Here is a 15,921-nt window from a genome sequence, read left to right as displayed (position 1 = left end):
GCAACTTAGTGAGATCCTATCTCTAATAAAATATAAAAAAGAGCTGGAGATGTTGCCCAGTGGTTAAGTGCCCCTGGGCTCAATCCCTGGTACCTGGTACCTAAATAAATAAATAAATACATGCTATTATATTTCAGTAGAATGAAGAAAGTATTCCTAGGGGTTTGGGGCATAGCTCAGGGGTAGAGTATTTGCCTAGCTAAGTTCAGGGATCTGGGTTTGATCTCCAGGCATGGCAAACAAAACAATAACAAACAAGCCCAAAAAAGTATTTCTAGGTTAAATGTCCCAAATTTTATAAGGGATGAAATGCCTTGCAAAGTGTGAGAAGTAAAGTCTAGAAAGTACTGCCTGTAATGTCTGTTCTTAGTAGAAAGGAAAAATGTCTTGTAATAACTGGAAATGGGACTTAGAATAAGAAAGAACAAAAGTCACAGCAGATAATGGTGCATAGTGGTAACAATCTGAACTCTCATGTAAGGCTTTGAAGTATATTCATAGAAACAGACCATTTTAAATGACACTTGGTCTGTTTTGAAGGAAGTTTATATAAGATAAATATCTGACATATTCTCTAGAAAATTTAAGTATATTTCTATCCTTAATGTTTTTTGAAAGTAACATTAAACATTTAAAAATTACTTTGAATACATTTTAAAGATTAGTTGAACAACTATATAATTTTGCTTCACTTTTATAGTATTGATAATTACTAAAAGTCATGACATATTATTATAAAAAGTACAGTCATCTCAAGGCAATTGTAGGGGACTGATTCTAGGACCCCTTGTATAGACACCCAAATCCAGGAATTCTCAAGTCTTTTATACAAGATGACCTAATATTTGCATATAACCTGTGTGTATCATTGCATGTAGTTTAAATCATCTCTAAATTGCTTATAGTATCTAATATAATGTAAATGCCATAGAAATAGTTGTTGCACTATATTGTTTAGGGACTAATGACAAGAATAGCCTGTATGTGTTGAGTACAGATGCAGCTTTTTTCAACTATTTTTGATCTGTGGTTGACTGAATCTGCAGATGTAAAGCACTGAATAATAAGGGTCAATTGTACTATGTATCTTAAAATTAATTTTTTAATAGCAGAATATCTTCTTCCCTGATAAACCATTTGTCACAATAAAGAACATAATGATTTTTTTTTTTTTTTTTTTTTTTTTTTTTGCTGGTAGTTGAACCTAGGGCTTCCATAGGCTAGGTAAGTACCCTTTATTGAGCTGCATCCCCAGCCATTTGTCAAAATTAAAGAAAAAAACTTTTCACACACACACAAAAAGTTTACCAAGGTTTGTTTATATATACCACATACACAATATGCATTCATTTTTCTAATGATTTTCTAAATAGATGCATAATGAGAGATTCAGAAGAGACTTATTTGCCAGACTTAGTTCCTTATTTAAGAATTAGAATGGAGCCAGAGTGGTAGCACATGCCTGTAATCCCAGTGGCTTGGGAGGCTGAGTCAATAGGATTGAGACTTCAAAGCCAGCCTCAGCAAAAACGAGGCACTAAACAACTCAGTAAGACTCTGTCTCTAAATAAAGATATAAAATAGGGCTGGGGATGTGACTCAGTGGTCGAGTGCCCATGATTTCAATCTCCAGTACCAAAAAAAAAAATAGACTGGATCTTTATAATTATTAGGAAAAAAGTAACATTTCTTGACTCACTGATTATAAATACCAATATTTTAATAGCTTCATTTTTATATGAAAACTACTAAAAAGTATATCAGAATATTGCTACATGATTTTGAATTCCTTTAACTTATAACAAAGTTACATATTCAGAAAAATGAATATCAAAATAACTCATGTTTATAACTTACTAGTTTACAATGTGTTTTCATATTCATTCTGTTTTTATCTCACAACCATTTTATGAATCTAACAAGAATTATGTTCTAATTCTGATTTGGTTATATGGTAATGTAATACTTTTTGTACAAAATATACTCATCTTCATAAAACAAATACCTTTCATCCCAGTTTTCATTCCACTCAAACCTTGCTGTGTTACAGGACGATCAGCAACTTTGATCTGAGATGACAGAACACCACCAGTCCCCAAAGGACCACCACGAGAACCTGGTCTTGCTGTTCCAGGGGGCAACTAAAAAAAAGATTTTACTTTCATTAAAATAGTAAAAAACAGTCCTTCTAGAATGCAAAGATAATTTGAAAACTTAAAATTCTACATAATTAGTAAAATATTCCTTGCATTTTTACTGTATGGAATAATACTATTATTCAATATTATTAGATAATAAATTTCTTGAATATTTAAATTTATGAACATATTATATCATATAAACCATATACATTAATGGATAGATATGTACTCACATGGAAATATATTCAGAACATATGATTGAAACAAAAGAGAGATGCAAAACAATGCATATATTAGGTGCATGTACCAATATGTTAAAACAAATCCCTTCAATATGTACAACTATATTGCTCCAATAAAAAAAAAAATGGAAAGAATATCAATGCACGTGGTATTATTCTGATTTTGGAACAGACCAAAACCATACAAATTATATGTGCATATGTGTTTGATTATTTGTAAATAAATGCACAGTAGAAAAGTCTAGAAGATAGATACAACACTATTGACAGTGTTTACACATTCAACAGGAACTCCATTACTTTGTTGTTTGCATATTTTAAGATGATTATTATTTTTGAAAATACAAACATTAATAAGTGGCAATGTCAGATTCATTTTGTAAATATTTAATTAACAAGCATTAATTCTTATTAGAACAAAAGAAAAAGATATCCTAGTTTAGTATATCTAAGGAGATGTCAGAAAAGTCTTTTCTAAATTGATGTGATAATACACCCGAAAACTCTAGAAAAATCTGAAAACATGAGGTACTGACTTTAACAAAGCTATTCCTGCCCCCCAAAATAAACATAGGACCAAGAATTATCTGTTGTTTGCAGTTAACTTAAGCATCAGCTTTAAGCACCCTCTGAGTTAGTCAAAGCCATCTGTGTGAATATCAGAGAAAATATTACAGACATTGTGGTATATTCATTTCTTCCTACTTTATTTTCTATGCACATATAAATGCATGTTTATAAGTTAAGTTGAGGTTACACTTTTTTTTCTTAATTCTACATTATAAAGAATTTTGCCAATGGCTGGGGATGTGGCTCGTGCTCGCCTGGCATGCGTGCGGCCCGGGTTCGATCCTCAGCACCACATACCAACAAAGATGTTGTGTCTGCCAAGAACTAAAAAATAAATATTAAAAATTCTCTCTCTCTCTCTCTCTCTCTCTCTCTCTCTCTCTCTCTCTCTCTCTCCTCTCTCTCTAAAAAAAAAAAAAAAAAAGAATTTTGCCAAGTGTGGTGGTACACACCTGTAATCCCAGAAGCTTGGGAGGCTGAGGAAGGAGGATTGCCAAATTCAAAGCCAGCCTCAGCAACTTGGTGAGACCCTGTCACTAAATGCAATATAAAAAGAGACAGGGAAGTGGCTTAGTGATTAAGTGCCTCTAAGTTCAATCCCTAGTACCAAAAAGAAGAATTTCTTTTCTCAAATATATTTAAAAATAATTTTAATGACTATCTAATAGCTCATTATAGGGATAAAAATATCATAATTTAAGTCTCACTTGTCATAAGGTCATTAGGTCTCAAGACTTTTCTTATTATGATACTTAAAAATATGTAATCATCTTTACTGGATATTCTTCTGCTGAGAATTATTCTGTAAACTTTATCCCACTTTTTCTAATATAGTGTTTTTCTTCTTGATTCACTGATTTATGACATTATGCTCTTAATATTTAGCAGTTTGTTTCTAAAATTGCTGTGGCAATTAGAATATAGTTTCACTCATACTCAACCTTTATAAAAAATGTTTATGCAATTATGCTTCTTATTAGTTTTGCTTTTTTATTCTAGATGAATTTTGAAATAATTTTATAGTGGCATTCCTTCCATCCTTCAGAAGAAATCTCATGGAATTCTGATTGAACATAGGTTTATAGACTTAATACAGAAAAAACTCTTACAAATTAGTAAAGTTTGTTATATCATTTTAAGATTATGAATTCTGTTTTTATAAATATTTTTTACCAGCTTATCATTTTTCTTGGTGTTTTCAATTTTTTAATTCAAATATATAATTCTGAAATTATTCTCCTTAGGGTTGGGGATATGGCTCAGTTGGTAGAGTGCTTGCCTTGCATGCACAAGGCCCTGGGTTCAATCCCCAGCTCCCAAAAAGCTTTGAAATTATTCTCCTTTTCATTACTTGGCATTTCAGTTCTTATTAGAAAGTCCTAGCCTATATCAAGTTTATACGAAATATAAATTCTCTAATGCAGCTGTGATTATATTTTCAAAATATCAAGTTTCAAAACTATTTAGAATTCTGATAAAAGATGTGAGAGAGGGATCAAAATCTTTTTAAACAAATAGTTTGTTTTTGGAATGTTCTAATGAATACTCTATGCTTTTACAACTAAGTTGAAATGCCATCTTAATCACTAATTCTTACATATGCTTGATTCTATTTCTAGTCTATTTTATTTCATTTGATTCTGGCACCAATGCACTGTACCATTTAAAATTATTGTAGCTTTAAAATAAAATTGAGGATCAGCAACAGCGGGCAACATCCCTCAGTGGTGTTGTCTCAAAATTGTCCCATATTTATATTTTCACATGTTTTACAAAAAAACAAACATATTGCTGGGCATGGTGGTGCACACCTGTCATCCCAGTAGCTCAGGAGGCTGAAGCAGGAGGATCACAAGTTCAAAGCCAACCTCAGCAACTTAGTGAGATGCGGTCTCAAAATAAAAAATAAATGGGCTGCGGATGTGACTCAGTAATTAAGCATACCTAAATTCAATCCCTGGTACCAAAAAATTACAAAAAAAACAAAAAGTCATTTATATAACTTTATGCTTAATGAATAAAGGAACACAAAGCAGAATCTCTCATACAGAGAAGTTTTCCAACTTCTACCATGATATATGCATAAGCATTCCACAGATTTGTTTTATTTAAACTTACTCCAGTCACCACTCGATTATTTCCTGATAGGGGTCGCATTCCAGAAGGAGGTCTTCCTGTCAACCCAATTCCACCTCGTGAAACAGGGCGAGATGCTGAAGCTTTGTGATTACTGGCCATTATTTGTTCACTTTAACCACTGTTTGGAAACAATAAATAGTTCAATTTTCCTTTGATGTCTTTTATAGCAAGATACAATTGTTCCATTATACCCTTTCTTCAAACATTTAATTCATGACCATTATTCTTGCAAATTACCATTCCAGGAACACTATAAGGCTAAACCTGCTTTGATTTGTTCAAATTTGACATTAACCTATTATATTATGTCCCATCATCCTATACATAGGATACCTATAAAAACTTAGAACAAGTACTTAAATGCCCTACAAAGATCCATAGAACAACAGGGCATAATGGGTTAATATTCCATTTAGAACTACTGGACCATTTATTACATGATTTTTCCTTATTTCCCACATGATTTTTCCTTATTTCCCTGTTATTTTACAAGCTCCTCTAATTAACAATCTATCTCTCTCTCTCTCTCTCTCTCTCTCTCTCTCTCTTTGGTATTTCTGATCCTTAACCATGTTTCTATTCCAACTTCTGTTCCTACCACCATCAACAAGTTATTTCCTACTAACTGGAAAATCAAGTCTTTTATCATCCATCTTTAGAACACACAAATTAACCTAATCCATTTTGCCCTCCAATCTCCCTAGCCATCCCTATTCTCGATCAAGATCAATCTCTATTCTGATTTGCCCTCTTGATCCCATCTCCTTTGGGCATTACCTCCATTTCTGTTGATTTCTTGAAACTTCCTCCAATCTCTTAAGTCAGTTTTTTGCTAACCATAAAAACTAATCTCTTGATCTTACAACCATCTCTAACTCTCCCCCAGATATTCTTTCTTTATGTAACCAATCTTTTAAGAAAACCCTGTTTTTGCCAGGCATGGTGGGCATGCCTGACTCAGGATACTGAAGCAGGAGGACTAACAAGTTCAAGGCCATTCTCAACAATTTAGCAACACTCTGTCTCAAAATAAAAAAGGTTCTCTCATTTGCAGAAGCTAGAGTATTATAAAGGAAAGGGGGAGGGAAGGATAAGATTACTTAAAGAACCAATCAAATTAATAAAGGAGTGAAAGGAAGTCTAGTAGAAGAAGAGAGTGGGGAAGATCAGAGGGAAAAGGGTGAGGGAACAGGAGGGATCATAAACTGAAACTGATTTCTATGCAGGTATGAGTTTGTTGGGATGAACTCAACTACTATGTACAGCTATAAAGCTCCAATAAAAAAAATTAAAAAAAAATAAAAAGGCTGGTGATGTACCTCAGTGGTAAAGGGCCCCAGGTTCTATTCCAAGTACTCCCGCCCATAAAAAGAAGACCTATTTCCTGGATGCCCACTATTTCATTCAAATGACCCCTGCAAATATTGCCAAGGACATGACATCTATTACTAGTTTCCATTCTTACATGAAACCATCTCCATAATATTCTCCTTTTGAACATCTTTTTCAGTCTCCTAGATCTTATTCTGCCCTTCAGTAAGAGCATTCCCCAAGATATCATCCAGCCTATTTTTCTTTTTTTGCTCTAAGCTCTCATTAGGTCACCTTATCTACACTAAGGGCTTTAATAATTAAAACTGAGGATTCATAACTCCTTATCTCCAGTCCTGACACACTCAGCTTAAGGTGTTTATATCCAAATAATTATTTAACATCTCAACTTAGATGTTTCCTAAATATTTCAAAATAAATATACGTAAATCTAAACTTCTGATCATCTCCCCAAGTTATTCTTTCTCTTGGCACCATCTTCTAGCTGTACATAAGTCAAACACTTCATCCTTGATTTCTCTTCTCCTTCACTTCCCAGAGCTTATCAAATAGTTCTACTGATTTTATTACTGTTTAACATGTGTCTTCCTCTCTATTCCTATAGCACTGGTCAATTCAAGGCCTCCCTGACACAAGTGGACTATTACATCAGCCTCTTAACTAGTTCCCTTGCCTAACACACAACTTGCCCATTATCTTCTCTAGGAATCCTTCCATGATCACTCCATAACCACCTCCACTTTCTTCAATTTGAATTTGTTGGTCAGTTCTATATGCTACTATGCATTGTGCACATGTATCTATCACAATTGATATTAACGATCTGCCTAAGTATTTCTCTCCCTTTACAGGGAAAGCTGGATTTTATTCATCTTTATATCCTCAGCATCTGTCTCAGTGACAGGCAGAAACTTTGTTGACTTTTATATCTTTTCAATCTCCTCTTATACTAAGAGATTGCTAATTACAAAAATTTACTAAATTTGGTCAGGAGTATAGCTCAGGGATAGAATACATGCCTAGCAAGCAGAAAGCCCTGTATCAATTCCAACAACAACAACAAAGAGGAAAATTTTACTAAACAGTCAAAACAAAGAAATGATAAATGTTTGCAGAGATAGATATTATTAATCCAATTTAAACATTACATAACACACATATTGAATCTCATGTTACCCCATTAATATGTACAATTTTATATATCAACTTTTAATAAAAATAGCATTTAATAAAAAAATTTAAAATAAACAAAAATGCTGATGCTCACAAACAATACATATGGCAAACTAAAATAGCTTCTCTATTTTTATAACCTATACCCAGTTCTTGCTTTTTTTTTTTTTTTTTGCAGCACCCATGTTTAGTATATATTTTTTTAAATGCTAGGAAATGAAACATAGGGCCTCATGCATCCTGGGCAAGTGAGGCAAGTACTGTACCATACATACCTGGCTCTTTCTATTTATTTACTTTGAATCAGGATCTGGTTAAGTTGTCCATGATGACTCACAACCTGCAGTCCTTTTACCTCAGCCTCCAAATCACAGGCATATATCACCGCACCTGACTTGCTTTTATTCTTTCTACTATCTACTTTCTACTGTAACTACGCTGATGACTCGTATATCGATATCTATCCTCCTGTCCTTTAAACTGGACACCAATTCTGATTTTCATTTTTTCACTGGAAATTTCTAGTCAGATATACCATTATTACCTCATATTGTTAAGTGTACTTAACTGCCGTTTTGAACTCTGCAGACAAAGCAATAGCATTATTTAAAATGGAAAGGGGGATTTCTTGAAATGAGTTTTTGAAAGGAGAACAGGGTTTAATTTTAAAACAGTTTCTCCAAGAGCTAGTACAATTAAACTGTGGTTTCCAGCAGAATCAGTCACTCTCATTTTAGCTTTTCTGATAACTTTCAAGAAAACTGCCAATATACAAAAATTCCATCTGATTTTCTTTGCCTCTGCTCTACTGGTAGTGGGGAAGGCTTAGCATTTACATTAGTCTCAGTGGGATTAAGAAAAAGGGGAAGGAGGGGCAGTAGTAACAAACTCTGGGATTCATATATTCACACAACCTTCGGGATTATTCACACAATCACAGTTGTGTGCCTGTCAATTGGTGCCACATAGATTAGGGATACAAACTTTACTTCTGACAGTTACTATCTGCATAATCTTGACACGCACTTAGCTTCTCTGGATGTGTTTCCTCATATCTACAATAAAGTGTGGCCATGAGCTCCACCTTGTAGAGTTATTGTGAAGATCAGATACCATACCTAACACATTTGGCACTGTCCTCTCTAAACCAACCATTCCCACAAGTGTTACTAAGTCCCTTCCACGTAACCAAAGGACATATCTACTCCTCTGAGTAAAATCCTTCAGCCCACAGGGACTCTCTCTGAGGCTCTGGGATTCTTCTGTCTAGTCCCGCTTGGAGGGTCTCCTCAGGGTACTCCTGGAGATCTCTGCGCACCCTTCGCTGGAACAGAAAACTTCAGCGGCCGGCAAGGGGCCCAAAACAAACCCCTAAGAGCTGAAGAATTGGATAAAATCAGCGCCGCCTGAATAAAGAACCGGCGCACAAAGATGCGAGAGGAAGAGATGGAACCTGGGCTTTCTCACCTCCACCGTCGCGGAAGGAGGGCGATGGCAAGGGTTCAGGGCGCTCCACTCTTTTCGAGGCCGTCGCTGCGGAGGAACTCACCAGCAAGCTTTTCCCTGCCCGCGACTCTCGGTCACTCAGGGGCGGCTTTTCAGGCCCTCAGGCCTAACCAGCTACGGCTGCGTGGCGCTGCGTATCCTGGCAACCGGGGTGGGGTGAAGAAGGGCCCTGCGCCTGATTGGTCAATCCTGGACCTAAGATCCCGGTACCCACAAACGAACGAGATCAAACTTCTATCGCGATATTCGAGAACTAGCCTTGTTTTTTTCAATTATTTTTTGGAAGACATGACAACAGGCAGGTTGACTAGAAAAAAGGAGAACATTGTATTGAGACACTTTGGTTTTCTTGACAGTAAGTGGGACTTCTGAGTGCCCGACCTGAACCAATTCTATGTAATCTGATGCTCATACCCCAGACATGTATAAGAACCAGACTTTAGGGAGTTTACTCAAGAAAGGGTGAAAGCCTTGGCAAGTACACCCAGTGTCTAACACTGCAAAGGTCTATCTGTAGCAACCAATGTCCAGCATCAGTATGTTGTTGCAGGCAGCAGTGCTTGTTCTTAGTGCTGTTCTCAAGAGGGAAAACATGGCAGAATAGCATGGTGGCACAAGGTTGCGCAGTGCAGGACATAAACAGAAGCAGAGGGGCTGGGGAAGGAGAGAGAAGATATATTCTGTTGTTTTTAAGATACAGGGATATTAGGTGGGTGCGGTGGCACATGCCTGTAATCCCAGTGACTTGGGAGGCTGAGGTAGGTGGATCCCAAGTTTGAGGCCAGCCTGTGCAAATCAGTAAGACCTTTTTTTTTTTCAAAATAAAAAGGACTGGGGATGTAGTTCAGTGGTAGAGTGCCTGTGTGTTCAATCCCCAGTGCTAGGGGTGTGGTTGGGGATAGATAAGTGACTAAGTTAACATAAGTTTATTTTAAGAGTATTTGTGTATTAAGTTCCTGTCTGGCTCAGGACAGGAACTGTCTCCTCCTGGAATCCCTATTCCTGTGCTTTTCACTGTCAAAAGTCTTGTTCATCATTCAAGTCTCAACCCATATGTTCTTTCTTCAGAGAATTCTCTGGCACTCCACTGAATAATCTCCAATTCCCTCTGCCTCTTCCCTATTTAACATCTCCAATGCACCCTGTGTTTTTCTTACTAAAAAACTTTGAAATATAAACTTTAGCATATGTTTCAGTTAGCTTTTGCATCACTGTAAATGAAATATCAGAATAATTTCAAGGAGAAGAGTTTATTTGGGGCTCATGGTTTCAGAGAGTCCACTGGTGGCTGACTTCATTGCTGTGGGTTCAAGGTGAGGTACAACATCATGGTGGAAAAATTCAGTGGAGTAAAGCTAGCTACTCAGCTCCTTGTGGGGTCAGGATAGAGCAGAAAGCAATAGGGCATTCCCCCAGTGACTGACCTCCTCCAACCATGCCCATCTGCCTAGAGGTAAGACCTAGTCAGTCTATTCCAACTAAGATGGATTGATGAGGTTACAACTCTCATGATCTTATCATTTCACCTTCAAATATTCCTGCATTGACAGTAATTTTTGAGGGACACCCCATATCTGAACTATAACAGCATGTGAAAAGTTTAAAGAGCTTGAGCAGGCAGCAGTTGTAAACCAGAAGTGGTTCAGGACTCTGTTAGAGGTGGCTGAAGGCAAACATTTTATAGAGTTTATGTAGAAGCAGAATAAAGATTATTTGAAGCTGGGAGTGGTGGCATATGCCTGTAATCCCAGCTATTTAGAAGACTGAGAGGAAACCAGACTCAGCCAAAGAATTATACACACACACACACACACACACACACACATATATCTCCATAGTCTGGTTGGCTTATTGGTCATTTGACTAACCCTAAGATAACAACCAAGAGATTACTTGTTATTGAATAAGGTCAGTTATGCCAGAGCCCACAGAAGAAAAAAGTCAAAAAATATGGACATTTGCAGTATGAATGTAGATTTTTTTTAAAAAAAAACAAACTTTCAGAAATAGCATCATTAAATGTTTCTAGAGCAGAAAAACAGAAGATATTAATGAATGTGTTAGTGAATATTCACATCAAGTGAAAAAATACTAGATCCACTGATGGGAGTGTCTATGGAAAAAAAATGGCTATGAAAATTCAATGTACATGTCCTTTGACCAGCAATTGCACTTCTAGCAATTCAGCATATATTCTTTTTAAAAAATATTTTTTTGCGTTGCCAATGGACTTTTAAATTTTTATTTATTTATATGTGGTGCTGAGAATTGTACCTAGTGCCTCACCCATGCTGCACAAGCGCTCTACCACTGAGCCACATCCCCAGCCCTCAGCATATCTTCTTATTGGATTCATGTACATATATAACACATATGTTCATAACCAAGGTTATTCATTTGAACAGTATTTGTTACAGCAAATGACTAGAAAAAAATCTAAACACACTGATTAAATAATACTAGAGCCCTAAAATCTCATTATTTGATTATTTAAAAAATGGGATGGACACATGGCTCAGAGATACACTTGCCCAGCATGTGTAATCATACTGAGAATCAAAACTGTAATGCATAACTCAGTTTACATAAATTTTAATGTTTGGTCTGGATTGGGTAACTATCCTGTTTTTTTCTGGAAAAAACTTGTAACATCATCTAGAGTAGTCCTACATGCCCTCAGGCACATGGCAGGAGAATCCAGAATTTGTCACTTTGTACACAGATGGAGAGTAAGAAGAAAATGTTTTAAATGTATGAATTGCTTAACATCTAAAATATTGTAGAGCTCAGTTTTGTGTTCACAAAACTTAAGTTTAGTCTGAGCTCCATTACATTCTTGCTATGTGATTTAAGTTATTTCAGTTGTTAACTAATTTAAAAAATACTATTGAACATATGTCATATATGAGATTGTTAGATAAAGTTGGCTGATCTTCTGCCCTCACTGATTCCATGTATTCCCTGATTACACAGGAGGCTCCCTTCAGAAAGTCCAGAGGAAAATTAGGCAGCTTTTGATTGGCTAAGCTTAAATTTCCTTTTACTGTTGAGTTTGGCTTTAGTGCAGGAGCAATAGCACAATGGCCTTTTTGTTGATTTATATATATATTTTTTTTTCTGGTGCTGGGGATTAAACCCAGGGGTGCTCTACCACTAAGTTACATCCCCAGTCCTTTTCATTTTTGAGACATGGTCTCACTAAATTGCTCAGACTGACTTGAAACCTGGGGTCCTCCTACTTCAGCTTCTAGCATTGGATTACAGGTGTGCACAATCACACAATTCAACAGCTGATCTGTTTGTCGTTGATGAGACAAATTCTTTATTTGTAAATGGGAGTAATAAAACCATCTGCCTTGCAGGGTTATTGTGAGGACTAAAAGACTGAAAATTGCTTTGTACAGTGGAGAAAGGTTCACTGAGGATCTGGTATATATATCATCTAGTTTACTGCCTCATATATATGAGGCAGTAAACTAGATGGTTGACATTTGAGATGACAGAAGGAAATTTAGTCTGGTAGAAAAGACACACACATTTATGTGTTAAAATTCAGTGAATACTACATTGAAGATAACAAAATTGCACTGGTCTACAGAAGAGCCAGAAGATGATAAACTGATGTTGAAATGTGACAGGTGGTAAAAGGCATTATAGGTTTTTTTCATTTGTTTTTAAGATTATGTACAAAAAGCATGGAAACATGAATAGCATGATGTGTTCAGGAATGGTGCTAAAGTCAATATGGTTGAGGGATGGGAGGAGGCACCAGAGATGAATCTGGAAAGGAGATATAAAAGACCTTGTATATTGCTGTACTCAAAAATGGAAAACAAAGGTTACTGAACAAAGGAATAACACAATCTAATTTTTAGAAAGATAATCCCATTTTAATGTGTAGAATTGGCTGGAGAGTAGGGGCAAAGAGTCTAGAATCATGTTGAAATTTAAGCAAGAAACTCTGGGGCGCGGTGGCGCATGCGTGTAATCCTAAGGGCTCCAGAGGCTAAAGCAGGAGGATCACGAGTTCGAAGCCAGCCTCAGCAATAGGAAGGCGCTAAGCAACTCAGTGAGAGCCTGTCCCTAAATAAAATATAAAATAGAGCTGAGGATGTGGCTCAGTGATTCAATCCCCGGTAGTCCCTTCTCCGCCTCAAAAAGCAAGAAACTACTAAGTAGAGATTTCTAATAGCTAGAAATTCGGATCTAGAGTTTGGAGATATCAATCACGGGATATACATTTAGAAATAAGCAATAGTAAACAGTCCACCCAGGAAGAAGTTGCTACAGCAAAGCAAGTATTAAGATGTCAACATTTCAGGATTAAAATCAGAAACAGAAACCAGAAGAGTGGTGATTTCCAAACTTCGAATGAGAATTTTAAGAGGAAAAAAGTGAGAAAGGCGCTAACTGGACTTGGCAATTTAGAATGGGTTGTGGCGAAGTGAAATTGGTGGGAGGGAAATTGTTGGAGGACAAATCTTGTGGACAGTCGCACTCAACGTGGTCCAACGACGACAGGCAACATCACCCGGGTGTGCTTAAAAAACATACATTCTCAGGCCTACCCTAGATCTACAGAAGCAAAAAGCCACCAGACGAATGTACATACTGCCTGAAAGAACGGACACGGACCACCATACTCATTAGCTAATCTGATGGCACTGGGCAAGGAGACTGGGATAATTTGAAACAAGGCAAGCGAGGTTAGTTTGACGCCAAGGGTTTCTTGTTTTCATTGAAAAACAACGTTTACCTTGTAAAAATCTCAGGAGACTCCGTAGAGAAGGTGGGGAGAAATTGGGGTAAGTAAGCCCTAACAGGAGTCAGGAAGCAATCTCCACCGCTACGCAGGGCGCAGCGCGGAGAATCCAGATTTAAAATATCCGGGTTCGGCTCGCCGGCAGCTCACACCCCCGCTGACGCGCGGCACTGTGGGATTTGTAGTCCTGGCGGGAATCCCGTATTACAAGAAACAGTTCCGCCAAGGCACAGCAAAGGACCAAGTAAGCAAAGCACAGGGCTCGGCCTGCACAGAAAGACCGGGCGTGGTTCTCTCTTCCTCCGCCGGCGATCCAGAGAGCGGGAGGGGAGCGAGCCGCAGCCCCGAGTCGGCCTCGACAGTCGGGACGCACACACTCTGCGTCATGGCGGGCTGAGGCGGATGATGAATTCCGGCGTGCAAGTCAGGGTTGCTGTGTCACTCGGCTCGCTCGGCGCGCCCCTTCCCCGCCGCCCTTCCGCACCGGCTCCCAGGCTCTTCCGGTCTCCCGTCGCTCCTCACCTGCAGGCCCAACTCCCGCGGCAGCCGGTGCACGCCAGGTGTGCCCTGTGGACGGATCTCGCGCAGTGCCCGGGTTCCGGGCGTCCGACCCACACGGGCCATGGCGAGCGGCGCCGCCAGGTACCGGCTGAGCTGCTCCCTCCCGGGCCACGAGCTGGACGTGCGGGGCCTGGTGTGCTGCCTCTATCCGCCGGGGGCCTTTGTGTCGGTGTCCCGAGACCGCACCACCCGCCTTTGGGCCCCGGACAGGTGAGCGCTGCGACTTGGGCTGCCCTTGGCTTCGTTGCGGGCTTCCCGCAGGGAAGGAAGAGCGACCCTTCCGGGCTGTATACTTCGTTTCCTGCCCTCGGTTCCCAGGTCCCAGCCGATTTTCAGAGCTGTGGCACTCTAGGCGCTCAGTGTAAGACTTCAGATTTAAGTGGATCTAGTACGGGTTTGGAGGACCAGACACCTGCCGCCTTGTCTTAACTTGACCACTTCACGAGTTGGTGACCTTGGAGGATCCTCTTACTTTTGAGGGTTTCAGTTTTGGCAGAATATCTTCCAAAGTTTGTTTTAGAGTTGAAAATTTACTGATGCCAGGTGCACCTTCCTAAGTGAGGTAATGTGAAAGCATCTTTCATATTGGTGATTTGTTGTTTTTCTTTTTTCCTAGAAGTTGCTCTGTAGTCTTCCTTTAGATCTCAAAAATTGCATTTCAGAAGGTTGCATTGAATCCTCTCTTTGTGGTGCAGGTTAGAGTATTTTAGTCTGGGCTCTGTGATGGATCACGTGGATGATACCCCCAAGATGCTTATTGCTGTGTGGATATGCTCTTTTCTTGAGGAAGGCTCATTGCCTTCAAAGTTTTATCAGCCAAATTCTCAAACTAAATAAATAAATAAAAAGGTCCAGATCAAGTTTAAGGGTTTACAACTGATTGTAATTGAGGTTACTTACTTTGTTTAATAAGTCTCACATCACTAGAGGTTTCAGATTTGGGGTTACCATTCTTAAATTCAATTGCTAACTATTGGGAGAAAACAGACAATTCACATGTTTATGGAACTCTCTTAATCTGCTGAGGAAGATGAATTGACATATATATTATGAAGAATACAGATAAAGAATGGGGGGGGGGGTAGTGTTAAAAAGGAAGCTTCTCCAGGAGATGTTTTTGTTTTTTAAAGCTGACATCAGAAGCATGAGATGGATTGTGCTGGTCTTGGGGAGGGAGAAATGAGGATGGTTGAGCTGGAAGACCTAAAATGAAGGAACAGCCTGGACAGCAGGAGGAACACTGAGTCCCTGTATTGAGAAAAAGGAAAGTTCCTGTGTAACAGGAGGATGTAAATGGTGAGGTGAGCCTGGCAGGAACCAGGTCATGGAGTTCAGAGGTAGAAGCATTCAGATAGTTGGGAGTATGATGGGATTTCTTGTTGAGAAATTTTTGCTATCTACTGATAGAAAATAAATTGGAAAAGGACAAGTGTGAAAATAGATCTGTTTGTAGGCTTTTGCAGTAATGCAGCCTACACATGATGGTAGATTAGAC

The 15,921-nt window shown here is 38.3% G+C and overlaps 2 protein-coding genes and 1 non-coding gene across 4 annotated transcripts in view; 2 read left to right on the top strand and 1 right to left on the bottom strand.

The window, feature by feature from the left end:
* Ift74 (intraflagellar transport 74) overlaps positions 1-9,257 on the bottom strand; it is a 68,449-nt gene extending 59,192 nt beyond the window's left edge. The window contains exons 1-3 of the mRNA XM_026387856.2: positions 9,065-9,257; positions 5,072-5,210; positions 2,006-2,141 (exon numbers count right to left, since the gene is read on the bottom strand). Of these exons, the coding sequence (XP_026243641.1) occupies positions 2,006-2,141; positions 5,072-5,191 (256 nt within the window). The 5' untranslated portion in view covers positions 5,192-5,210; positions 9,065-9,257. The remainder of the gene's footprint in view (positions 1-2,005; positions 2,142-5,071; positions 5,211-9,064) is intronic.
* Positions 4,200-4,274, top strand: Trnaa-ugc (transfer RNA alanine (anticodon UGC)). Its single transcript has one exon. It is a non-coding gene; the product is annotated as a tRNA-Ala (tRNA).
* A 4,623-nt stretch (positions 9,258-13,880) lies between the features above and the next one.
* Plaa (phospholipase A2 activating protein) overlaps positions 13,881-15,921 on the top strand; it is a 33,161-nt gene continuing 31,120 nt past the window's right edge. The window contains exon 1 of one of the 2 annotated variants that reach the window (XM_026387854.2): positions 13,881-14,636. In XM_026387854.2, coding sequence (XP_026243639.1) covers positions 14,488-14,636 — 149 coding nt within the window. In that variant the 5' untranslated portion in view covers positions 13,881-14,487. The remainder of the gene's footprint in view (positions 14,637-15,921) is intronic. The other variant, XM_026387853.2, reaches the window with a different exon arrangement.

This window comes from Urocitellus parryii, chromosome 4, assembly GCF_045843805.1.
Source record: "Urocitellus parryii isolate mUroPar1 chromosome 4, mUroPar1.hap1, whole genome shotgun sequence".
In the NCBI taxonomy this organism is placed as follows: Eukaryota; Metazoa; Chordata; class Mammalia; order Rodentia; family Sciuridae; genus Urocitellus; species Urocitellus parryii.
Note: the sequence above shows the minus strand (reverse complement) of the source record. Positions and strands in the feature narration are given on the sequence as shown.